Below are 25,791 nucleotides of genomic sequence, written 5' to 3' on the forward strand. Positions count from 1 at the left end.
ATATATTATATATATAGATATAACAGCATATAAATGTGCTCAATAATTGTGGTGTTAGTTTAGGGTTGGGCACGTCTCGTAATGAAATTTCACCGTCTCAGAATAATAGGAATACAAAAACTTTATACAATCGATATATATTTTTTTCTCTTCTCGTATATCAATCGTGTAATTTACAAAGTTGACGATACAATCTATATCGAGAATAGTACAAAATCAGCAATAAGGAGATAATGAATGTTTCTTTTTTGGGTAAGAGAATAAATGATTATGTTGTCATTTAAGCTTCAAGAAATGTATACATCAAACTAAATTTTTATATTTCAGAATAAAAATAATGACAAATATCAAAAACCGACCAAAGTAAAGGACACACTTTCGGCTCCCAATATAATATGATGGATTCGACTAGAAGGACAATGACTTGGTCAATTTCATTCACAACGACCATTGTATCATTGTATGTATAAGCCGCCGGCATCGTGGAAACTGATGGTCGTAGCCGCCGAGAATCGTCGGAGATACTACATGGTTTGACAATCGTTGGGAAATATCTTGTTTAAAAATAAAACTTTAATTATTTATAAGTTCCTAGCAAAGAATGTGACTGTTTAGTGGCAGACAAAAATCAATATATATTCGATTACATATATTCTCCTACCAAAAAAAAAAAAAAATGATCTTCTCTATTTGACATAAACCATTACCAATTACTATCTTTCAACACAAAGGCAAGAGTTTCTACCAAACAATTCTTCATACTTCAAAAGTCTTAAGACATTTAATGCTCAAATTAAAAGTCTAAGATATCTATCTAAGTTTTGTCTTCTTTTTTTTAGCTTTCATTGAGCAGTCTAATTTTTTATGAAGACAGATTATTATAATTTTCTTTAATATCTACGAACAGGTTTGTGAAACATCATCATTATCATATTAGGAAAAAACACATGGTTTGGATTTTTTTTTTGTAATTTTCATAAAGGAATGCAATAAGAACAAAACTGACCATAGAGTCTGGTCTAGAGACTCTAGAGAATGCCCAACTTTACAACTTCAACAAGAGAGCAAATCCCATTATCCCCGAAAATGAGCCTACCTCAACTAGAAAAAAAGCAGAAAACTAATTTCTGACTGTTCTAGACTTTTCCATGGTACTTGAAATTCAACTTGTAGTCTTGTTGCAGAGTTGCTAGAGAGTTTCTACAAGGGCCTTCTGCAGAATATCAAAGAAAGACCAGAGACACACAAATTATGTCCATAACCGATTCTAGCATTATTAGAACATTAATGATGTGACAAGTAAAAAAAAAAAGTCTTTACCACCAAATACTGTATGGAGATATTGAAGATCGTTAGGTGAGCAAGAGTCTATAAGAGCATACACACCAGGTCTTAAAGCTTCATCTACCTCCCTGAAAAAGTTGTAAAATCAATTAACTCTTATCTACTTATGCTGGTGGCATCCTTAAACTTGAGGACAAACACCATTAAGCCATTTCTGGAGTATATGTAAGAAGAGAGAGAAAGGGTACCTTTTGAGACCCGTCTTAAGAGGTCCATAACCGGAAGAAACCCATATGTAACTTGACAAGAACTTGAAACAATGCTGTCCAAAGACCTCCTTCTGTTGTCTTAGCTGCAATCCAGTTGGTTTTAGAGCAAAAATGAGACACAGTTGTAGAAACAAAAGTTCTAAGCTTAGTTGACACCTTAAGAGTCCACAAGATTGTTAAAAACTGAAATAGGTTTTACATTCTCAATCCCAAAAGGAAGGAATGGTAGATGCAGTGACGTACCTCTTCATAGATCCTCCGGAGGAAACACGCACATCTAATTCCCTCTTCCACTTCCCATGAATCATAATTGCCCAATTTATTTCCTGCCGACTCCAAACAATAAAGAAGCGCCGAGACAGATTCTTGGAGTGTAGCAATGGACCCCTCAGTTTCACTAGATGTTGATATGTCACAGCACGAAATCAGATCAGTTCTAAGATACTGAAATTTAACAGGACTTTGTGAGTAAGCAAAATAAAACTCTACTTACCACTTATGATGCTTAACAGCTGTATATAATAGTCGGCAGCATGCAGCATACAGGCTCATCGAGAATTTCTGGTCTACTTGAAGATCTTTTGAGCTTCCTAACAGATCGTGTTGCTCATCATCCTGACGTAACAAATTTCCATCTAGAACCGAGAATCCCACCCTTGGTATTATCTGAAGGTAATCTCGAAAAATTGCTCCGGGAATATGTATGGATTGGCTTATGTGTGATGAATCCATCTGAAACAAAGCGTGTTTCCCTGCTATTCTTATCAAGACTTCAACACACATGAGAATTACTGACCCAGCATCCGGAGAATTGGCACCTTCGTTGCCAACAACTGCATTTGTGAAGAAAATAAATGGACTCTGCATGTGAGCCATGATACCGAACACTGCAGATATTAAGCCTTGGATGTGCCTTTTAACCACATTCAAACGTTTGCGACCTACAAAACATAACAGACAATATTGATACCTTAAGCAAAAATAACAAAATTTGGATTCACAATGTGTCTGAATCATCATACTACACATACATCCAACGGCAAGAAATGGCAGCAAGATTCGTTTCATTAATGTAAATTCACTATTGCAACTATTAACATCAAGTTTAGTACGATTGCTTTCGGAAAACAATTTCTTACCTGTGGCATGTTCCAGAATTAGGTCCAGACAGTCAAGACCAGCAGCAGCGGTTTCAGAGATTCTGCCCCCATCTCTGTTTCCAGACTGTATGCAATAGATAGCTGGGCACACTTCCCATACTCCAACTAGTGATCTTTCTATAGCCTGTACTCCAGAAAATAAGTGTAACTCTGAGGACCTATGTATGAAAACTATAAATGATATCCTAAGCCTCTGTTTTAATTCATCCAACCAGTGCAATCCGTGAGACTGATTTTTTGCTAATAACAGTTGCTTCGCATGGATTGCATTAGTACCAAATCCTGTCTCGTGAGATTCCAAGGTGGCCTCTTTTCCTTGTAGTGATATGCATTTCCCAATCACCTTCAGGTGCAACTCAATCAACTTTGAATACAGATCTTCGTTTGATGAAGGGTTAAATAAGCAGAATTGGCTCCCTAATTCTTCAAGAACTTTCACTGCACCATCCAACCAAATAAATGAGAATTCAACCGGTACCTCGCTCATGTCTGCGAATTCAGACAGTAGATCATTTGAAATGCCCGTGAGAACAGAGACAAATGTAGGTGAGAAGGTAATGCCATCAATCTGCAGATTTAGCCTTAGGATAGCAGCAGAAGCAATTAACAGATGCCTGAGTGCCAATACTTTTTCCGAGGTATCACCCTTTATCATGCTCTCAATAATTTTCTTTTTCACATCAGTGGTCTCTACTACGTCACCACACATACCAATTGAACCCTCGGTCCCATCAAACAATATGGTCCAGTTAATCTTGGTTTGGATTTCCCGCAGCCAATCACCACTAAAAAACAGACACTGTGCAAAAACCTCAATAAAATTGCTAAGCACATAGATAATGCGGGAAAACTTCGAGAACTGTTCTGATTTCCATTTCAGTTTTGTGTTTTGATGATTCTTATGCATATCTCTTTGACCCACTGCAGATGCTAATCCCCACAACAATCCACTAAAACAAGAAAATATAGGTGTTAACTTGTTCAGTATCAGCGTCTCACATTCAAAGGCTGTTACCTCATCCCTAAAGGTAACCCTCAAAGCATTTAGTAAAGTTTCTGCCTGTTCTGTCAAACTCTCAAATATAAGGTCCCCTTGTCCAGCTCCGTCCGAAAGTTCTGATGAAATGAGTTGTTTATCAGACAATGGTAGTGCCTTGCTGAACTGATATTTACTTACGGTTAGAAACATATATGATGTGTGATCCATCAAAGAAAAGAGAGCGTCCCTTGCTTTTCCTGTAAAATCATTCCTAGATCTCATTTGAAAAGTAACCACAGCTTGTGCTGATTCGAAAAGCCAAGAAGCCAACAACGAACTATTTGATAAAGGTAACTTGGAAGCTTCTAGCACCTTGTCGCAAGAAACCATAACAATACTTTTCAAAGTTTTTCTGCAAGTGATGAACAGGCTGAAAAGGTTTTGCATATCACCCGGAGACAGCTTGTTCAAACATCTCAACATGCTAAATACTATAAACCTACAAGAGATATTGACAGAGTAAAATTTGTTAAAATATTTGCCAATGAAATTTAGGGTAAACAACACACGCCTTACTGCAGTAAACGTACAGAAAAAGCATATGCTATATACTAATATAGTTACCTCTCAAGGTCGAGAACATAACTTGCATGAAGTTGGAATGATTTCTTATTCATATACTCCTTGGGCATCCCACATAAAAGATTTAGCAAATTTTGACAAGCTGTGAACTTCCGATTGTCCACCTGTGACACATGTGCTTCTAGAAAGGCTTCTGATTGAAGCTTTCCCGGTAAATTGGCAATTGCCTTTTCAAGCAGGATTAACACCTCCGACCAATCTGACGGTGAATCAAAGTTAACTTCTTCAGTAAAATCCATAAAAAAAGCTTCTGCTGTCATTTTCAGTACGTGAGAGAAACTCGGCGCCAGATATCTGCGAACAAACTAATCGAAAAACTCAAATAAATATTTGGATATAAGCGCTTAAAGATCCGAAATAAAAATTGAAAAGGACAATTTTGCACCAAAGAAAGATGACTTACTTCATGCTCAAAAAGTACTGAATCAAAAAGAAGTCTTAGCGAGAACTGTTCCAACCGTATCTTCTTCTTTTGAGTGCCGTTGTCTACATTATTCTCCCAGTCAGGGGTAGACATACCCACTCCGTTCAATACTGACGGAACAGAACTACCTATTAGCTGAGACAGAAAATTCTTCAATTTCTTTTTTCCTGCATGGGGGCACCAAAGATCAATATGCTGGCTAAGAACCCACAAACGCAAAGCAGGCAAACACTTTCGGTTGATGCCAGAAAACCTGAGAATCCACTGATCAGTGTCTTCTAACATTTCAAAAGTTCCAACATCAGCAAATCCTGATATGATGTTGTTACCCAAAAGGAAATCAGTAAGCTCTTCTCCTTCACGCTTAAGAACTGATACATGCTTGAGCATTGTACCATGTATCTGATTATCACTTATCTGTGACACATAATCAAGTGATTTGATGTGCCTGTTCAAATCAACAAGTCTCTGAAGAGTGACTCTATACAATAAATATATCAGCAAACAGCAATCTGCACTGTCACCCTTCAGGTATTTAGCTGAAATGTGTTTGATGATGTTGACAATGGAAGCTGAAGGTTGAGAGATCAATGAAAAATAGCCCTCATAATTCCAGCTTTTCTCTTTTATCCAATCACTTCCGCAACGAGCTGCAACAGAGTCGCCCTTAATACCAGCCATATCTTTTTGTTTTTTGGGAGGCATAAGACTAGTCACCTGCCTATATAAGCTTCTGGAAGACATGTAAATACGCAAGACAAAAACAATAAACAAGCGCACAGACTTTCTGTAGGTCGCTCTCTTCCTTTTAGCCATTATAAAGTCCAAACGCATTTCCGTGACAGCAGAAAAGAAATTTTCAATGCAATCTGAGTCTGAAGAAACCAGATGAGTTAAGGATGGACTGATGAGGTCCAGCAGATCTTTCATGGACTGGCCAACAGGGATACTATTACCTGTTGTAATAGTTAGTGAGTCGAGAATAACTGAATATATATCAGACAAAGATACGGCCAAGAATGCTGCCACTGGTCCATCTTGTGCTCCAGCACTTGTTGAGCAACAAACTTCTTTTATCCACATCATGGTTTCTGATAAATCTGTTGCCAAGCTCGTGATACAACCACTTGCTTGGCCTTCTGGTATCACTTTAATAGCTCTATGTATAACAAGTCTTAAATCTTGAGATGACAAGAGCTTTTCCACTGATTTTTCACTTCTTTCTAAAGGGAACACAGTTGCTAGAAGAAGCTCTCCAGCGTCGATCATCTTATCATTATCACCATCAGCAGGTGTTACAACAGGTATCACAAGCCTTACAGCTTTGCACAGGGAAACTACAGCAACACTTACCTACATCATCAGGGAAAAATTAGCATTCTTCAGAAGGAAAATAACAACATGACAACCACTCAAAGGGATAAATTTTTGACAAACCTGGCGTAGGTCACTATATAGATTTATCAGCTGACATCCAAGACCAAGTAACAATGACGTCAACGGGCAGTCGTCTTCTGAATTCTCTGGTGAAAAACTACTAAACTCCAGGAAAGAGAGAATGATTAGCCACAAAGTAACTAAATCACTCTCAATGACTTCGTATTCAATTTGTAACAGGTAGCCTATTGCAGTTACTAGCTCCTTGGCTAACAAAACATGCATCTCTGACGCATCATTATATGGATAATGAATTTTTAACTGAGAAGCAACTGAAACTATTGTTTCGAAGATCTTCTTGAAAAAAACAGAGCAAGCTCCTCCAGATGCATCCTCTGTCTTCACATATATTCGCTCATGAGCAAAGTGGAACAGCAAACTATTAGCTGTTTTAATAACACCACATAAATCAGCCAATAGAGGAGCCATTTCAGAGAAAGATTGTTTATATTCATCGACCTTGAGTAATATAGGTCCCATAAGATGCAGGAAGAAATCAAAAAGTGATTTCCGTGTCTCCAGGCGGAGGGAACTTGTGCAATGACTTTTTGCAGAAGACTCATTATCATTTCTAGGTGTGTCTTGCAGCTTCCATGGCCTTTCTGCTTGCCCGGAAGTTGAGGCCGTTGTCGTCATGCCTTCCTGCAACTGATTTGAATCTCCTTGTTGTTTTCTCACTCTGTTAATAAACAACCTAAACAATGAACCCATACAGTTCAGCTCCAACTCCTTCTTCATAAATAACATGTTCTCGAACTTTGTAAAGAAATGCCGATGATAGCTTTGCACCATATTTTCCGTTCCGCCCAGGCCTAAGAACCCATCAATATGAGCTGAATGGAATAAAGCCAGAGATAATATTTCTTGAATCAACTTCAGCAAGGTTGTTTCCATATCAANTTTGCATATCACCCGGAGACAGCTTGTTCAAACATCTCAACATGCTAAATACTATAAACCTACAAGAGATATTGACAGAGTAAAATTTGTTAAAATATTTGCCAATGAAATTTAGGGTAAACAACACACGCCTTACTGCAGTAAACGTACAGAAAAAGCATATGCTATATACTAATATAGTTACCTCTCAAGGTCGAGAACATAACTTGCATGAAGTTGGAATGATTTCTTATTCATATACTCCTTGGGCATCCCACATAAAAGATTTAGCAAATTTTGACAAGCTGTGAACTTCCGATTGTCCACCTGTGACACATGTGCTTCTAGAAAGGCTTCTGATTGAAGCTTTCCCGGTAAATTGGCAATTGCCTTTTCAAGCAGGATTAACACCTCCGACCAATCTGACGGTGAATCAAAGTTAACTTCTTCAGTAAAATCCATAAAAAAAGCTTCTGCTGTCATTTTCAGTACGTGAGAGAAACTCGGCGCCAGATATCTGCGAACAAACTAATCGAAAAACTCAAATAAATATTTGGATATAAGCGCTTAAAGATCCGAAATAAAAATTGAAAAGGACAATTTTGCACCAAAGAAAGATGACTTACTTCATGCTCAAAAAGTACTGAATCAAAAAGAAGTCTTAGCGAGAACTGTTCCAACCGTATCTTCTTCTTTTGAGTGCCGTTGTCTACATTATTCTCCCAGTCAGGGGTAGACATACCCACTCCGTTCAATACTGACGGAACAGAACTACCTATTAGCTGAGACAGAAAATTCTTCAATTTCTTTTTTCCTGCATGGGGGCACCAAAGATCAATATGCTGGCTAAGAACCCACAAACGCAAAGCAGGCAAACACTTTCGGTTGATGCCAGAAAACCTGAGAATCCACTGATCAGTGTCTTCTAACATTTCAAAAGTTCCAACATCAGCAAATCCTGATATGATGTTGTTACCCAAAAGGAAATCAGTAAGCTCTTCTCCTTCACGCTTAAGAACTGATACATGCTTGAGCATTGTACCATGTATCTGATTATCACTTATCTGTGACACATAATCAAGTGATTTGATGTGCCTGTTCAAATCAACAAGTCTCTGAAGAGTGACTCTATACAATAAATATATCAGCAAACAGCAATCTGCACTGTCACCCTTCAGGTATTTAGCTGAAATGTGTTTGATGATGTTGACAATGGAAGCTGAAGGTTGAGAGATCAATGAAAAATAGCCCTCATAATTCCAGCTTTTCTCTTTTATCCAATCACTTCCGCAACGAGCTGCAACAGAGTCGCCCTTAATACCAGCCATATCTTTTTGTTTTTTGGGAGGCATAAGACTAGTCACCTGCCTATATAAGCTTCTGGAAGACATGTAAATACGCAAGACAAAAACAATAAACAAGCGCACAGACTTTCTGTAGGTCGCTCTCTTCCTTTTAGCCATTATAAAGTCCAAACGCATTTCCGTGACAGCAGAAAAGAAATTTTCAATGCAATCTGAGTCTGAAGAAACCAGATGAGTTAAGGATGGACTGATGAGGTCCAGCAGATCTTTCATGGACTGGCCAACAGGGATACTATTACCTGTTGTAATAGTTAGTGAGTCGAGAATAACTGAATATATATCAGACAAAGATACGGCCAAGAATGCTGCCACTGGTCCATCTTGTGCTCCAGCACTTGTTGAGCAACAAACTTCTTTTATCCACATCATGGTTTCTGATAAATCTGTTGCCAAGCTCGTGATACAACCACTTGCTTGGCCTTCTGGTATCACTTTAATAGCTCTATGTATAACAAGTCTTAAATCTTGAGATGACAAGAGCTTTTCCACTGATTTTTCACTTCTTTCTAAAGGGAACACAGTTGCTAGAAGAAGCTCTCCAGCGTCGATCATCTTATCATTATCACCATCAGCAGGTGTTACAACAGGTATCACAAGCCTTACAGCTTTGCACAGGGAAACTACAGCAACACTTACCTACATCATCAGGGAAAAATTAGCATTCTTCAGAAGGAAAATAACAACATGACAACCACTCAAAGGGATAAATTTTTGACAAACCTGGCGTAGGTCACTATATAGATTTATCAGCTGACATCCAAGACCAAGTAACAATGACGTCAACGGGCAGTCGTCTTCTGAATTCTCTGGTGAAAAACTACTAAACTCCAGGAAAGAGAGAATGATTAGCCACAAAGTAACTAAATCACTCTCAATGACTTCGTATTCAATTTGTAACAGGTAGCCTATTGCAGTTACTAGCTCCTTGGCTAACAAAACATGCATCTCTGACGCATCATTATATGGATAATGAATTTTTAACTGAGAAGCAACTGAAACTATTGTTTCGAAGATCTTCTTGAAAAAAACAGAGCAAGCTCCTCCAGATGCATCCTCTGTCTTCACATATATTCGCTCATGAGCAAAGTGGAACAGCAAACTATTAGCTGTTTTAATAACACCACATAAATCAGCCAATAGAGGAGCCATTTCAGAGAAAGATTGTTTATATTCATCGACCTTGAGTAATATAGGTCCCATAAGATGCAGGAAGAAATCAAAAAGTGATTTCCGTGTCTCCAGGCGGAGGGAACTTGTGCAATGACTTTTTGCAGAAGACTCATTATCATTTCTAGGTGTGTCTTGCAGCTTCCATGGCCTTTCTGCTTGCCCGGAAGTTGAGGCCGTTGTCGTCATGCCTTCCTGCAACTGATTTGAATCTCCTTGTTGTTTTCTCACTCTGTTAATAAACAACCTAAACAATGAACCCATACAGTTCAGCTCCAACTCCTTCTTCATAAATAACATGTTCTCGAACTTTGTAAAGAAATGCCGATGATAGCTTTGCACCATATTTTCCGTTCCGCCCAGGCCTAAGAACCCATCAATATGAGCTGAATGGAATAAAGCCAGAGATAATATTTCTTGAATCAACTTCAGCAAGGTTGTTTCCATATCAACGTGCTTGTCCTCGCTGAGGTTTAATAGACCCAACACATCCAAGAATGGCTCAAAAAGCTTGTCCAGAAAATCACGAAACCCGTTCTTCTTAGTAGTTGGATGAGTCATCAAGAACTTAGAAAATGGCTCAAGAACCAAGCAAGAGAACTGAAGAAAATACCTATCACCGAGACTATCCTTCATATTCTCTGCAAGAACTTTACGCGTGAGCATCAGAACTGGTTCAACAGTTGAAATCCACAAGTCTAAATTGTCGTTGGACATGCCACCACTTTTGGATGAAAACAACAAGCCTAGACAATCAACCACAGAGCTGTAAACTTTAAAACCATCACCATTGCGGAAATCGACCTCCGAATACAAAGACATGTTCACTGCAGCTAAAACATTTTCCGTGAAAAACCTAATAGCGTTTAAAAGGTTTCTTGGCAAACTAAAAGAGACCCCCAAGATTGATGACTGCTTTAAGCAGAAGCTCAAGATCTCCCAACACCTGAAGTCCAAATNCGGCGCCAGATATCTGCGAACAAACTAATCGAAAAACTCAAATAAATATTTGGATATAAGCGCTTAAAGATCCGAAATAAAAATTGAAAAGGACAATTTTGCACCAAAGAAAGATGACTTACTTCATGCTCAAAAAGTACTGAATCAAAAAGAAGTCTTAGCGAGAACTGTTCCAACCGTATCTTCTTCTTTTGAGTGCCGTTGTCTACATTATTCTCCCAGTCAGGGGTAGACATACCCACTCCGTTCAATACTGACGGAACAGAACTACCTATTAGCTGAGACAGAAAATTCTTCAATTTCTTTTTTCCTGCATGGGGGCACCAAAGATCAATATGCTGGCTAAGAACCCACAAACGCAAAGCAGGCAAACACTTTCGGTTGATGCCAGAAAACCTGAGAATCCACTGATCAGTGTCTTCTAACATTTCAAAAGTTCCAACATCAGCAAATCCTGATATGATGTTGTTACCCAAAAGGAAATCAGTAAGCTCTTCTCCTTCACGCTTAAGAACTGATACATGCTTGAGCATTGTACCATGTATCTGATTATCACTTATCTGTGACACATAATCAAGTGATTTGATGTGCCTGTTCAAATCAACAAGTCTCTGAAGAGTGACTCTATACAATAAATATATCAGCAAACAGCAATCTGCACTGTCACCCTTCAGGTATTTAGCTGAAATGTGTTTGATGATGTTGACAATGGAAGCTGAAGGTTGAGAGATCAATGAAAAATAGCCCTCATAATTCCAGCTTTTCTCTTTTATCCAATCACTTCCGCAACGAGCTGCAACAGAGTCGCCCTTAATACCAGCCATATCTTTTTGTTTTTTGGGAGGCATAAGACTAGTCACCTGCCTATATAAGCTTCTGGAAGACATGTAAATACGCAAGACAAAAACAATAAACAAGCGCACAGACTTTCTGTAGGTCGCTCTCTTCCTTTTAGCCATTATAAAGTCCAAACGCATTTCCGTGACAGCAGAAAAGAAATTTTCAATGCAATCTGAGTCTGAAGAAACCAGATGAGTTAAGGATGGACTGATGAGGTCCAGCAGATCTTTCATGGACTGGCCAACAGGGATACTATTACCTGTTGTAATAGTTAGTGAGTCGAGAATAACTGAATATATATCAGACAAAGATACGGCCAAGAATGCTGCCACTGGTCCATCTTGTGCTCCAGCACTTGTTGAGCAACAAACTTCTTTTATCCACATCATGGTTTCTGATAAATCTGTTGCCAAGCTCGTGATACAACCACTTGCTTGGCCTTCTGGTATCACTTTAATAGCTCTATGTATAACAAGTCTTAAATCTTGAGATGACAAGAGCTTTTCCACTGATTTTTCACTTCTTTCTAAAGGGAACACAGTTGCTAGAAGAAGCTCTCCAGCGTCGATCATCTTATCATTATCACCATCAGCAGGTGTTACAACAGGTATCACAAGCCTTACAGCTTTGCACAGGGAAACTACAGCAACACTTACCTACATCATCAGGGAAAAATTAGCATTCTTCAGAAGGAAAATAACAACATGACAACCACTCAAAGGGATAAATTTTTGACAAACCTGGCGTAGGTCACTATATAGATTTATCAGCTGACATCCAAGACCAAGTAACAATGACGTCAACGGGCAGTCGTCTTCTGAATTCTCTGGTGAAAAACTACTAAACTCCAGGAAAGAGAGAATGATTAGCCACAAAGTAACTAAATCACTCTCAATGACTTCGTATTCAATTTGTAACAGGTAGCCTATTGCAGTTACTAGCTCCTTGGCTAACAAAACATGCATCTCTGACGCATCATTATATGGATAATGAATTTTTAACTGAGAAGCAACTGAAACTATTGTTTCGAAGATCTTCTTGAAAAAAACAGAGCAAGCTCCTCCAGATGCATCCTCTGTCTTCACATATATTCGCTCATGAGCAAAGTGGAACAGCAAACTATTAGCTGTTTTAATAACACAACATAAATCAGCCAATAGAGGAGCCATTTCAGAGAAAGATTGTTTATATTCATCGACCTTGAGTAATATAGGTCCCAAAAGATGCAGGAAGAAATCAAAAAGTGATTTCCGTGTCTCCAGGCGGAGGGCACTTGTGCAATGACTGACACTAGCTGTGTCTTGCAGCTTCCATGGCCTTTCTGCTTGTCCGGCAGTTGAGGCCGTTGTCGTCATGCCTTCCTGCAACTGATTTGAATCTCCTTGTTGTTTTATCACTCTGTTAATAAACAACCTAAACAATGACCCCATACAGTTCAGCTCCAACTCCTCCTTCATAAATAACATATTCTCGAACTTAACAAAGAAATGCCGATGATAGCTTTGCACCATATTTTTCGCTCCGCCCAGACCTAAGAACCCATCAATATGAGCTGAATGGAACAAAGCCAGAGATAATATTTCTTGAATCAACTTCAGCAAGGTTGTTTCCATATCCGCGTGCTTGTCCTCGCTGAGGTTTAATAGACCCAACACATCCAAGAATGGCTTAAAAAGCTTGTCCAGAAAATCACGAAACCCGTTCTTCCCGTTCCTCTTAGTATTTGGATGGGTCATCAAGAACTTAGAGAATGGCTCAAGAACCAAACAAGAGAGCTGAAGAAAATACCTATCACCAAGACTATCCTTCATATTCTCTGCAAGAACTTTACGCGTGAGCATCAGAACTGGTTCAACAGTTGGAATCCACAAGTCTAAATTGTCGCTGGACATGCTACTTTTGGATGAAAACAACAAGCCTAGACAATAAACCACAGAGCTGTAAACTTTAAAACCTTCACCATTGCGGAAATCGACCTCCGAATATAAAGACCTGTTCAGTGCAGCTAAAACATTTTCCATGAAAACCCTAATAGCGTTTAAAAGGTTTCTTGGCAAACTAAAAGAGACGCCCAAGATTGATGACTGCTTCAAGCAGAAGCTGAAGATATCCCAACACCTGAAGTCCAAAGCTGGTTGAGAATCAAACTCACCCGTCAGGGAATGATTCTTTTCTTTAGAAATCAACAGTGACATGATCCAGTCGATGAGAAACACAACCGACCGCGATATATTAACCGCTTGACACTCCTCACCCTCGTCACTCCCATCNATGCTGGCTAAGAACCCACAAACGCAAAGCAGGCAAACACTTTCGGTTGATGCCAGAAAACCTGAGAATCCACTGATCAGTGTCTTCTAACATTTCAAAAGTTCCAACATCAGCAAATCCTGATATGATGTTGTTACCCAAAAGGAAATCAGTAAGCTCTTCTCCTTCACGCTTAAGAACTGATACATGCTTGAGCATTGTACCATGTATCTGATTATCACTTATCTGTGACACATAATCAAGTGATTTGATGTGCCTGTTCAAATCAACAAGTCTCTGAAGAGTGACTCTATACAATAAATATATCAGCAAACAGCAATCTGCACTGTCACCCTTCAGGTATTTAGCTGAAATGTGTTTGATGATGTTGACAATGGAAGCTGAAGGTTGAGAGATCAATGAAAAATAGCCCTCATAATTCCAGCTTTTCTCTTTTATCCAATCACTTCCGCAACGAGCTGCAACAGAGTCGCCCTTAATACCAGCCATATCTTTTTGTTTTTTGGGAGGCATAAGACTAGTCACCTGCCTATATAAGCTTCTGGAAGACATGTAAATACGCAAGACAAAAACAATAAACAAGCGCACAGACTTTCTGTAGGTCGCTCTCTTCCTTTTAGCCATTATAAAGTCCAAACGCATTTCCGTGACAGCAGAAAAGAAATTTTCAATGCAATCTGAGTCTGAAGAAACCAGATGAGTTAAGGATGGACTGATGAGGTCCAGCAGATCTTTCATGGACTGGCCAACAGGGATACTATTACCTGTTGTAATAGTTAGTGAGTCGAGAATAACTGAATATATATCAGACAAAGATACGGCCAAGAATGCTGCCACTGGTCCATCTTGTGCTCCAGCACTTGTTGAGCAACAAACTTCTTTTATCCACATCATGGTTTCTGATAAATCTGTTGCCAAGCTCGTGATACAACCACTTGCTTGGCCTTCTGGTATCACTTTAATAGCTCTATGTATAACAAGTCTTAAATCTTGAGATGACAAGAGCTTTTCCACTGATTTTTCACTTCTTTCTAAAGGGAACACAGTTGCTAGAAGAAGCTCTCCAGCGTCGATCATCTTATCATTATCACCATCAGCAGGTGTTACAACAGGTATCACAAGCCTTACAGCTTTGCACAGGGAAACTACAGCAACACTTACCTACATCATCAGGGAAAAATTAGCATTCTTCAGAAGGAAAATAACAACATGACAACCACTCAAAGGGATAAATTTTTGACAAACCTGGCGTAGGTCACTATATAGATTTATCAGCTGACATCCAAGACCAAGTAACAATGACGTCAACGGGCAGTCGTCTTCTGAATTCTCTGGTGAAAAACTACTAAACTCCAGGAAAGAGAGAATGATTAGCCACAAAGTAACTAAATCACTCTCAATGACTTCGTATTCAATTTGTAACAGGTAGCCTATTGCAGTTACTAGCTCCTTGGCTAACAAAACATGCATCTCTGACGCATCATTATATGGATAATGAATTTTTAACTGAGAAGCAACTGAAACTATTGTTTCGAAGATCTTCTTGAAAAAAACAGAGCAAGCTCCTCCAGATGCATCCTCTGTCTTCACATATATTCGCTCATGAGCAAAGTGGAACAGCAAACTATTAGCTGTTTTAATAACACCACATAAATCAGCCAATAGAGGAGCCATTTCAGAGAAAGATTGTTTATATTCATCGACCTTGAGTAATATAGGTCCCATAAGATGCAGGAAGAAATCAAAAAGTGATTTCCGTGTCTCCAGGCGGAGGGAACTTGTGCAATGACTTTTTGCAGAAGACTCATTATCATTTCTAGGTGTGTCTTGCAGCTTCCATGGCCTTTCTGCTTGCCCGGAAGTTGAGGCCGTTGTCGTCATGCCTTCCTGCAACTGATTTGAATCTCCTTGTTGTTTTCTCACTCTGTTAATAAACAACCTAAACAATGAACCCATACAGTTCAGCTCCAACTCCTTCTTCATAAATAACATGTTCTCGAACTTTGTAAAGAAATGCCGATGATAGCTTTGCACCATATTTTCCGTTCCGCCCAGGCCTAAGAACCCATCAATATGAGCTGAATGGAATAAAGCCAGAGATAATATTTCTTGAATCAACTTCAGCAAGGTTGTTTCCATATCAACGTGCTTGTCCTCGCTGAGGTTTAATAGACCCAACACATCCAAGAATGGCTCAAAAAGCTTGTCCAGAAAATCACGAAACCCGTTCTTCTTAGTAGTTGGATGAGTCATCAAGAACTTAGAAAATGGCTCAAGAACCAAGCAAGAGAACTGAAGAAAATACCTATCACCGAGACTATCCTTCATATTCTCTGCAAGAACTTTACGCGTGAGCATCAGAACTGGTTCAACAGTTGAAATCCACAAGTCTAAATTGTCGTTGGACATGCCACCACTTTTGGATGAAAACAACAAGCCTAGACAATCAACCACAGAGCTGTAAACTTTAAAACCATCACCATTGCGGAAATCGACCTCCGAATACAAAGACATGTTCACTGCAGCTAAAACATTTTCCGTGAAAAACCTAATAGCGTTTAAAAGGTTTCTTGGCAAACTAAAAGAGACCCCCAAGATTGATGACTGCTTTAAGCAGAAGCTCAAGATCTCCCAACACCTGAAGTCCAAATCTGGTTGAGAATCAAACTCACCCGTCAGGGAATGATTCTTTTCTTTAGAAATCAACAGTGACATGATCCAGTCGATGAGAAACACAACCGACCGCGATATATTAACCGCTTGACACTCCTCACCCTCGTCACTCCCATCTTCTCCTCCATAACCTTTAACAAAACTGTAAGCCAATTCCACCTTCCTGCAAATCATCATATCCCTTTAGTACATTTGCTTTATCTCCCAATTCAATTAGAACCACAAAACACATCCAGCTAAAAAATTTCAAATTTTGGTACTTTTGTTGCAAATGTTATCAAAAGTCACAAACTTTAACGAAATTAAAGTAGCAACTTACTCTTGCTCGCTCAATTCTTTGTTCTGCAACGAAAGTATAAGCTTAAGGTTCTTCCATTGATGCTCTTCAGCAATAACCTCCGTAACCGTTTCCGTTTGGTCACACGGTTTGGTTTCTACTATTACCTCAACCGGAGAATCATCAACTTGATGGGTTTTGGTTTTAGGGTTCTTCTTCGTCTTCTTCGAGGGTTTAGATTTCTTCGGACTCGTACCCTTCCTTTTCATCTTCCAAGGTCTGTCTAGTGAATTGGGTTAGAGGAGAAGAAGAAGAGTAATTTGATTATATGAGACACACCTTAAACCCTACCGGTGACCGACAAACAAATCGACGGCGACGGATACTAAAACCCTCGAAAAGTTCCGACCTTTGATTGCTAATTTTTTCGCCCTACCTTCGAAAATATTTGTATTCGGTTCGGTTAGTTCGGTTATTTATATTTTTGGCCGAATTAAACCGAAATTACCAAGAAATTTGGATAATATCGGTTTATTCTGTAAATTTTGGTTAATTCGGTTTTGTATTTCTAAATTGATATAACCAAAGATTTTCTGTTTTAAAATGTAGTAACCAAAGATTACTAGTGGGGTGTGGTTTCTTTTTAAAAGTAAACTTAAAAAAGATGTCATTTCAATAGTCAACTCTAAAGTCATCATAACTAAAAAGACTTTAACATGATAAAATTGTGATCAACTTGAATCTAATTATAGTACTTAGGTGTTTAGATAATTAAATTCGCGAGACTTTTCGTAAGAAACACTTCTTAGGCTTAATTATAGTAACATTTTGACCCCAAAAAAAAAGGAATTATTACAATGACCTCTATAAAAGGAAAATGTGTGTTATCATCCATCTGTAGTACAAATTATAAAAATTGGTTGAGTGTTAAAACTGGAGAATATAATGGTTAATCATATCATCGTTTAGGGCCACTCACAATCACATGTTATCTATTTTCTATAATCTCTTTTCTACCATTGATATTTCTATCAATGTAATATCATATCTGGTCCATCTCTAAATATAAAGAACTACAGTTACATCATCACTGAGACAAATCGATTATGAAAAGTCGTCTATCAAAGTTTATGGTTATAAGTTACAACAAGTTGACAAAAAGAAGGGGCAAATGGCCAACTCATTCAAAACAGATCTGTTTTTATTATTTTACCGAACATGAAACAGGGGAGATGTTATATTTTAATTTGCATATAGTAGAATAAACATATTGTATGTTGAGTATACGGTATAACCTTCTTAATACGGCATTTGTTGTAGCCCTTTATGATAATTTTACCAATTAGCTTACTCAATACGTCATTTTCTTTTATATTCTTAAACGATTATGATATATATATATATATATATATATAGCTTACTTACTTTTTTGCAAAATAAAATTCTATATACATTGTACCATACATTACAATTAATATTGAGAGATATAGATGAATGAATGTATGGTTAGCTATAGGTTCATTTGCATTTGGTGGAATCTGGCATATCTTAACCAAACTTTTTGCATGGGCTAGTTGTGCACTTGTTTAGTTTGAGAGATTTTGTATTAGCACTAGTCAAGAGAAGAATTTGTATTTATTTAAGTTTCATAACGTACTGCTTATTTATTCGTATTTACAAATATCTATATTTTTTGTTCTTTTGAATTTGTGTTTAATATTTATTGGCAAAAATACATATTGAAGGCCACTTTAATTCTCTAAACGTTGAAATTCCATTTCATGTATAATTTCAAGTATTTTTTTTCTGTTAATCGGATCTTTCGATCCAGTGGTTGGTCGTCAAATGGTTAGATGTACCGTCTACGATAGTCATACTGTTGTAGTAAGCTTTTTGAAGGTTCTGGTACACAAATTGAGATGTTGTCGTAATGCAGTTTGTTCCATATCAGATGGCGTATTGAAAGAACATTTTAAAAACTAATATGTAAAGCTTTCACTTTGACAAAAAAAAATATATATATATATATATATGTATTTCACAAACTATTCGTATTCTTTGTTCTTAAAAATGCATTCGATATAATAAACAAGATTTTGTCTGGAGGCTTTAAATCTACATGTATAGTAAATCAGATAGATTGATTATCATTTCTAAAAGAATTAGATCAATCTTTATTCATGCAAAGAAAACGAAAATAAATAATCAACACGTCCACCTCATATAGATAATGATAATTCAAAGGAAGCCTCTTAATTCATGCAAAGGAAAAATATATAAATTTCCAAGTCTCCCTTAATTCACTCAGCCTCGTGCTATATATAGTGGCATAGTTTCTTAATTTTCGAAGCAATCCATCTAAGTAAGTAACTAACCATCTAGAGTTTGCAAATCTCGTCCATATATATAGCCAACCTTTTTCTTTTTCTCTCATCAAGCTAGCTAGCTTTCTCTCCTCATTTTTCGTATAATCCGATTTGCCTAAAAATGGTCGAGGGAGAGTCCAAGGCATTGTGGTTTATAGTGGCCACCGTGTTAGCAGCCGCAGTGGTCGCACCAGCGGCGCATGGACAGCAAGCGCCGTGTTACTTCGTGTTTGGAGACTCTGTCTTCGACAACGGTAACAACAATGCCTTGAACACTTTGGCAAAGGTCAACTATTTACCTTATGGTATAGACTTTCCCCAAGGTCCAACCGGTCGGTTTAGCAACGGTCGGAATACTCCAGACGTAATCGGTTAGTTTTCATACCGGCTTTCTTGATTTTAGTTAGACAAAATTCCATATTTTTCTTACATTATTCGATTAGCAACTAGCTACGATGTCATCATATAGCAGATAATGCATGACAAGGTTGCTTTAGAAGAAGAAAAACCCCATAAATTATTAAGATATTTGTTAGTATTATTAAATTGTAAATGAACTTATACATGATGAACTTTTTTTATTCTTGACCAGCAAAATGAAAAACCTTTCTGATTCAAGATATGTTTGTAGTTTTTATTGTTAAAACATATTTTAATTTTTTAATTAAACTTTAAATACTTAAATCTAAATAAATACAACATTTTATGTTTTATTTTCTAAAATTATCACCAAAATCCTAAAAATTTAACATATATACCACAAAATTTGAAGGATTCCAAAAATTTCAGTCAAACTTTATAATTAGTCCAGAAAGACAAAAATAATTATATTTGGTACTAAAATTAATTGTTGTAATATTCAGCAGTATTAAAAAAAAGTTACTATAAAATAATTAAAATCAAAGCTATCGATCAGATTAATCTACAAGCGTTCTGTTTTTAGTGTTAACAAAGTTGGACTATTTTTTAGCTGAGCTAGTGGGTTTCAATGATTACATTCCACCGTTCGCCGGAGCATCACAGGCACAAGCTAACGTCGGACTCAACTATGCTTCCGGTGCCGGCGGTATCCGCGACGACACCAGCGAAAATATGGTAACAACCCCACCCAAAATGATAAATATACTACTTAATATGTCCCATATCTAGTATAACTAAATCTTGAAAATACTAATAGGGTGAGCGAATCAGTTTGAGACAGCAAGTAGAGAACCACCAGTCGGCGATCATAAAAGCGCTGGTGCCACGGAGTCGGTTAGAGCAATGTCTATACACAATCAGCATCGGAAGCAACGATTACCTAAACAACTACTTCTTGTCGCCTCCTACAGTTGCTCGTCGTCTATATAATCCTGACCAGTTCGCTCGATCTCTCATACGCCGCTACCGTATCTATTTGCTGGTAAATATAGTATTGACGAGACGAAACAAACAACCCTAAATATAATCATCTGTTACATAATGTTTAGATCACTATATAACTGTGGCATGCATGTTTGTATAGCAATTGTACGCATTAGGAGCGAAGAATGTAGCTTTGTTCAGTATTGGTAAGATAGGATGTATACCACGGGTTGTTGCTACCCTTGGTGGCGGCATTGGCTGTGCAGAAGAAGTGAACCAAGCAGCGAGTATCTTCAACACTTACCTCAAATCCCTAGTCACAGAATTCAACAACAAATCTGGAGCGAAGTACACTTATGCTGATACCTTCTCTGGAAATGCTGAAGATTTCGCTGCTCTAGGTAATTCTATACTTGAAGAAAACGTAACGCATTGTTTTTTTTTAAGAGTAATTTGATCAAGAAGCTGTAATCATTCATTTGGAAAATTGTAGGGATTACGGTTGGCGATAGGAGTTGCTGTACGGTTGATCCGGGGCAAGAACTTTGTGCGGCGAACAAACCGGTTTGTCCAGACCGAAACACATACATATTCTGGGATAACGTGCACCCCACGGAAATTATTAATGTAGTGGTGGCTAACGCAGCGTATAACGGAACCATAGCTACTCCGTACACCATATCCCAGCTTGTGAATTGAAAATTAGGGCTTAATAGATCCATTGTAAAGCATATGGTATAGGCCCTTTACTACTGTAAACCGGGTTTCGTCTAGCTAGATGGAAACCATCTATCATAAACACATAATAATATCATATATATAGACTGAATAATGGAATTACAAAGGTTTGTAATAGTTGACCAAAAAAAAAGAAAGGATTGCAACATTACTAGTTAACATACCTCGCAATTTAATTTTTGAAGCTTGATGCAAGTTTTTTAAAGATATACAACTAGTGTTTTGCAAGTTAAAACCTCCATAAACTCACGATTTAGATTATGACAAAGGGTCCCTACTTTGGTGTGTACACTTTGGCCATAATTTTAATTTGACGTCAGTTGTAATGGGCCATCATAATTAGTTGATACATGTATAATGGTTTAAGGATGGTTTAATAACAGAATTTGAACTATCCAAACCCTAATAAGTCATAAGATGATTAACCATAACAAAAAAAAATGATGATTTAGTCAGGCCTTGTAAAGGCCCAAAGAGGATTGCAAAACAAGAAAGGCTCAAACTCAAAAGTCAAAAGTATCCTAATTCCTAAGATTTTGTCCACTCTCCACACACAATCTAGATCGCATCGATCGAATTGAGCTTTCAGTGACCGATCATGGAAGACCGTGGATAAAAAGACTAACCGCTGCTTGTTTCTTTGATCGAATTGGCGCTCAATTCCTCTTTTTTTTTTTTTTTATAGCTTCTCTGTTTATCGCAACTGTTCTTTAATTATGCATGATGGGAATGGGAGGATCTACTTCTGATGAAACGAGGATGACTATACCAAAAGCCTTCTCTTTGCGAATGGACTGGTAATGTAAATCTCTCTTTCCTTGACTTCTTTGTAAGAAAGAGAACACAAGATTCACCTTTTATGTGTTTGTTCTTGATCTCTTAGTCAAAAAGAGACATATTTTGATATTGATATGGTTTCTACTTTCTAATGAGGTTAGTTAGTGTATCAGAATTTATGGCACACGTTCATATAATCCTAGTAACCAGATCCCAAACTGGAAGTCTTACTGAAACTAACTCTTATAGTGTCTTAATAATACACATTTTGCCTCCCAGGGGGCTAAAACTAACCTAACATCCTAAACTTCTTTGGCCCAAAGGAAGAAATAAATAAATAAAATGAGAAGTTGTATTACATCTCAGTTTGCTCTGGCATGGTGTCCTCCTCTGGATGGTTAACAAGCTTCGAGTGTTCATCAGCTGAGCTAATGGAAAACTCAGCGAGTGAGCTTACTGCAACTGACATTCCATGGCAAAGTACTTTAACTGCAATCTCAGCTAGTTTCTCAGCAGTCATCATCTTCTCTTCTTCCACTTTTTCAGCTTCAACAAGCTCCATGCTGTCTTGTCCTGAGTACTTCCTCGAACCATCTGTTACAGGAGATGGTTCTTCCTTAAGCTGCCTAGCATAGATTGCACCCATCCCAGATGCAAAGAAATCGAGTTTGTCTATCACCGGTTTCTCGTTTAACCCGTTGAGCAACCTTGACCATTGGATACAGACTTCATAGATTGGGTGAGGACAAGACACTAATCTGACTTTGTCTGGATCAGGATCACATCTGAAACATCTGAGTAACCATCCGGTTAAAGACAGCACGTATGATCTCTGAGATGTGATCCATGCTTGGAAGCAGGCTCTCCAGTTTCGAAGCTGAGCCACGAGATGCAATGCAGAACGAGCTAATCTTTGAGGGTTGATCTCCGGTAGTGAAGTCTGTTGTTGCTTCTTGTGACGGTTAGAAGGTGTGGTTGCAAGTAATAGCTTGGCTTCATCCAATGTTCGCTTTTGTATCTGGTGACACTCTGCCATCACTTTCCACATTTGAGCTAATCTGTAAAATACCATTATCAATGTTCTTATCAGTCAAAGAGAAAGAAACCTGTGTGTTTTCTGAAACATGTTTTGGCATACCCTTGAAGAAGCTCAAGAAGTTGTGGAAGCAGTTCTTGGTCACGAAGAGTCTCAATCCTTTGGGAGATAGACTCGATTGAGTGTATAGAGACCTTGATCTGAGTGTGTAGATCTCTGATTATATTTCTTGTTTTATCAACCGAGGAAGAGTCAGCTCCTTTCACATCCTGATTCCTCAGCACTAAACACTTCTTCTCATATGCAATCCGTATTCGTTCTCCAGACTGTCACAACATCCAAGTCAGGTAACAAGAGACAGAGAGAGAGAGAGAACTGAAAATACTGTTAAAGGTCTCAGTTATTACCTTAACTTCATCATAGAGTTTCTTTTCCCAAGCGTATAGACGGTCCAACGTTGACTGATGGCTACCTGAAAGCATACAAGATTCTTCCGAAAACTCACTGCTGGTTTCAAACTCACTCGCCCTGGAACCTCCGGAAGAGCTGATCAAGAATCTTGATGAGGAAGACGATCTTGATGAGCCGCTTGAGCGGAACAAAGCTACTGGATTCAGCATTTTCATGGCTGCAATAAGAAGTTTCAGAACCAACCACATCCATTTTATATCTAGTTAGAAACAAAGAAGATTATAATCTTACCACTGAGTTCATTGGAAGATGTGTATTGAGCTCGACTAGCTTCCAACAGACCAGAGACTTCTTTACCAGCGGTACATATAACCGCAAACTGATCTTCAAGATCTTTAATAACTTCTGCCATACTCGTCGGTCTTCGATTCAAGTACACAGTAAAACCAGGTGTCTCTCCTTTTGCATCATCTGTGGTAACTCCAACAACATGCCCTGTAGTCACTTCAATGCTTCCACGTTCTTGAGTTCTAATGCAGTTCGTGTCCCTCACATTCTCAGTCTCGCACTCCTCATTAACATCTTTTACTTTATCATCTTCTTGACCCGTTGTATCCCCATTACAATCTTCTGTTGCTTTCATGTTATGATGATGCTCAAACCTAACATATTCATCTTCTTCAAGATCAGGAATCCCTTCTTCCTCACGAACCCGCTTCAGCCGTCTCATCATCTCATCATCCGTACCACTTTGGTTATCACAACTGTATCCGTAATGATCCAATGAAGAGAATGGATTCCAAAAGAAATCCCACTGGGAGTTCTGTGGCGAAGGAGGCGGTATATTGTGACTACCACCTAATCCAGGACTATGCTGAGGTGAGTTCATCCCAAAGAAACTATCTGCTCCATAACTCTCAACCTGGAAAGTCTCAGGTGACAAAAGAGGCTTTTCTTCAACACGAACCGCTCTGCTTCCACTAGCCATCAAGTAATTAACATTCATATTCGACTCAGCCTCGTTCTGAATCATTTTTGAAGGAGGAGATACCTCGATGAAACCGCCTGAGCTGCTCTTTACTGGAGTGACGAAAGTGTCCAACAAGAACTCGTGTGGCTCGTCTCCTTCGATATATTCACGAAGAGCATCTGAAACATTTCTTAGAGACTGGATATAAGCAATGTGGCCAGAAGCAAACCCGGTCCTATGTTCAACTGCTTGCTTGATGAAACGTTTCCTATCTTTGCAGATCTGAACAGCTTCATCGTCATTAAACTTGGAATGAGAACATCCCATTGTCTCTCTTTTAAGTCTTTATGTTAAAAGCTTTCAATTCCACAAAGCTCAAGAACTCACACAATGTGTTGGGAGAAGAAACTGCAAAACTAAGAACAAGATATCAGATTCTTAAAACATGTAAATGTAATTAAACGCTTGAAAACAGTTGGAAAAAAAAGCATTGATTAAAAAGAGAGAGAGACAGAGACATAACGTTTCTCAGATTCTTGTTTGTTTGTGTGTTTTAATTGGCTTAATTTGAAAGAAACAAGACTATTATTTTGTCTTAAACGATGATTTGTGAGTTCTTGAGAGTCGAAACTCCTCTCATTTTGTGTCTTTCAATGGATATAATGCCAAATTAATCTTGAAAGCAAAAAATGATGAAGCCAAGAACTTTATGCGTTATGAGAGCCTTTGAAGAAGCACAAAAAGAATGAGTAGAAAAATCTAAAACCCTTTTAACACATTTGTTTCATAAAGAAAAGGTAAAAAAATCAACTAAGTTGAGGGACCCTAATCTGAAAGAAAAAAAAAAAAAAGATTAGATTTTTGGAAGAGACAGAGAGAGTGAGAGAGAGAGAGAGAGAGAGAGAGAGAGAGAGAGAGAGAGAGAGAGAGAGAGAGAGAGAGAGAGAGAGAGAGAGAGAGAGAGAGAGAGAGAGAGAGAGAGAGAGAGAGAGAGAGAGAGAGAGAGAGAGAGAGAGAGAGAGAGAGAGAGAGAGAGAGAGAGAGAGAGAGAGAGAGAGAGAGAGAGAGAGAGAGAGAGAGAGAGAGAGAGAGAGAGAGAGAGAGAGAGAGAGAGAGAGAGAGAGAGAGAGAGAGAGAGAGAGAAGACAAAACCTTTCAGGTGTTATTGGTCAATCAGAAGAAGCTGTGGAGCGTGTAGAAGGAGGAGGAAGGAGAAAACAACAACGGTCACAAATATATTTGTGAGTAGGAGTAATGATGAGTGAGTGAAGAAGGTGAAGAAGAAGAAGAAGACACCACAGATAAAAATAAATTTTATTTATTATTATTATCGAACATGAAAGTACTGACTTATGTTTATTTATCAACCTCGGTTTTTACGTTTATTAACGGTTTTACCACTGTCCTAAAAGTGTCCTTTGCATTGGCTAAATCTCAACTCTCAATGTGATTGGTTTATTCATATTTTGTTGACAGCAGTCTCAATGTGTCAATGGGTGGTGTTTTGTTTTGTCTTATTTCAC

General features: G+C 38.2%; 4 protein-coding genes across 5 annotated transcripts; 1 reads left to right on the forward strand and 3 right to left on the reverse strand.

The window, feature by feature from the left end:
• LOC104730307 lies at positions 909-7,078 on the reverse strand. The gene is made up of 9 exons (XM_010449460.1): positions 6,196-7,078; positions 4,738-6,111; positions 4,317-4,639; positions 2,693-4,191; positions 2,047-2,494; positions 1,797-1,950; positions 1,533-1,636; positions 1,321-1,412; positions 909-1,213 (listed from the first exon to the last, which is right to left on the reverse strand). The coding sequence occupies exons 1-9, from the start codon at positions 6,985-6,987 to the stop codon at positions 1,137-1,139; spliced, it is 4,863 nt and encodes a 1,620-aa protein (XP_010447762.1). The 5' UTR covers positions 6,988-7,078; the 3' UTR covers positions 909-1,136.
• LOC104733206 lies at positions 7,091-17,049 on the reverse strand. The gene is made up of 6 exons (XM_010452808.1): positions 16,669-17,049; positions 16,315-16,512; positions 9,159-10,551; positions 7,701-9,074; positions 7,280-7,602; positions 7,091-7,154 (listed from the first exon to the last, which is right to left on the reverse strand). Exons 1-6 carry the CDS (start codon positions 16,893-16,895, stop codon positions 7,091-7,093), a joined length of 3,579 nt encoding a protein of 1,192 aa, XP_010451110.1. The 5' UTR covers positions 16,896-17,049.
• Positions 18,964-21,233, forward strand: LOC104730308 (GDSL esterase/lipase At4g30140-like). Its single transcript, XM_010449461.1, has 5 exons — positions 18,964-19,363; positions 19,963-20,087; positions 20,170-20,394; positions 20,497-20,737; positions 20,830-21,233. The coding sequence occupies exons 1-5, from the start codon at positions 19,114-19,116 to the stop codon at positions 21,033-21,035; spliced, it is 1,047 nt and encodes a 348-aa protein (XP_010447763.1). The 5' UTR covers positions 18,964-19,113; the 3' UTR covers positions 21,036-21,233.
• On the reverse strand, positions 21,741-25,524 carry LOC104730309. 2 transcript variants are annotated; one of them, XM_010449463.2, is made up of 5 exons: positions 25,421-25,524; positions 23,590-24,676; positions 23,295-23,515; positions 22,990-23,213; positions 21,741-22,909 (listed from the first exon to the last, which is right to left on the reverse strand). In XM_010449463.2, exons 2-5 carry the CDS (start codon positions 24,593-24,595, stop codon positions 22,207-22,209), a joined length of 2,154 nt encoding a protein of 717 aa, XP_010447765.1. In that variant the 5' UTR covers positions 24,596-24,676; positions 25,421-25,524; the 3' UTR covers positions 21,741-22,206. The 2 variants fall into 2 exon arrangements, with proteins under 2 accessions (XP_010447765.1, XP_010447764.1); XM_010449462.2 differs by lacking the exon at positions 25,421-25,524 and having other exon boundaries at positions 23,590-25,140.

The sequence above is a fragment of the Camelina sativa genome, chromosome 12, assembly GCF_000633955.1.
Source record: "Camelina sativa cultivar DH55 chromosome 12, Cs, whole genome shotgun sequence".
Classification (NCBI taxonomy): Eukaryota; Viridiplantae; Streptophyta; class Magnoliopsida; order Brassicales; family Brassicaceae; genus Camelina; species Camelina sativa.

Bases quoted from the DNA above. Each gene is read 5' to 3' on its own strand.
- LOC104730307 (XM_010449460.1), bottom strand. From the start codon at position 6,987: ATGGTGCAAAGCTATCATCGGCATTTCTTTACAAAGTTCGAGAACATG. The intron at 6,112-6,195 runs GTTTGTCAAAAA...CTGATGATGTAG, and splicing joins TATATAGTGACCTACGCCAG to GTAAGTGTTGCTGTAGTTTC. The intron at 1,637-1,796 runs GTACGTCACTGC...ACTGGATTGCAG, and splicing joins TCCGGAGGATCTATGAAGAG to CTAAGACAACAGAAGGAGGT.
- LOC104730308 (XM_010449461.1), top strand. From the start codon at position 19,114: ATGGTCGAGGGAGAGTCCAAGGCATTGTGGTTTATAGTGGCCACCGTG. The intron at 19,364-19,962 runs GTTAGTTTTCAT...ACTATTTTTTAG, and splicing joins GAATACTCCAGACGTAATCG to CTGAGCTAGTGGGTTTCAAT. The intron at 20,738-20,829 runs GTAATTCTATAC...GGAAAATTGTAG, and splicing joins TGAAGATTTCGCTGCTCTAG to GGATTACGGTTGGCGATAGG.
- LOC104730309 (XM_010449463.2), bottom strand. From the start codon at position 24,595: ATGGGATGTTCTCATTCCAAGTTTAATGACGATGAAGCTGTTCAGATC. The intron at 23,214-23,294 runs GTAATAACTGAG...ATGTTGTGACAG, and splicing joins AACTCTATGATGAAGTTAAG to TCTGGAGAACGAATACGGAT. The intron at 22,910-22,989 runs GTATGCCAAAAC...GGTATTTTACAG, and splicing joins CTTCTTGAGCTTCTTCAAGG to ATTAGCTCAAATGTGGAAAG.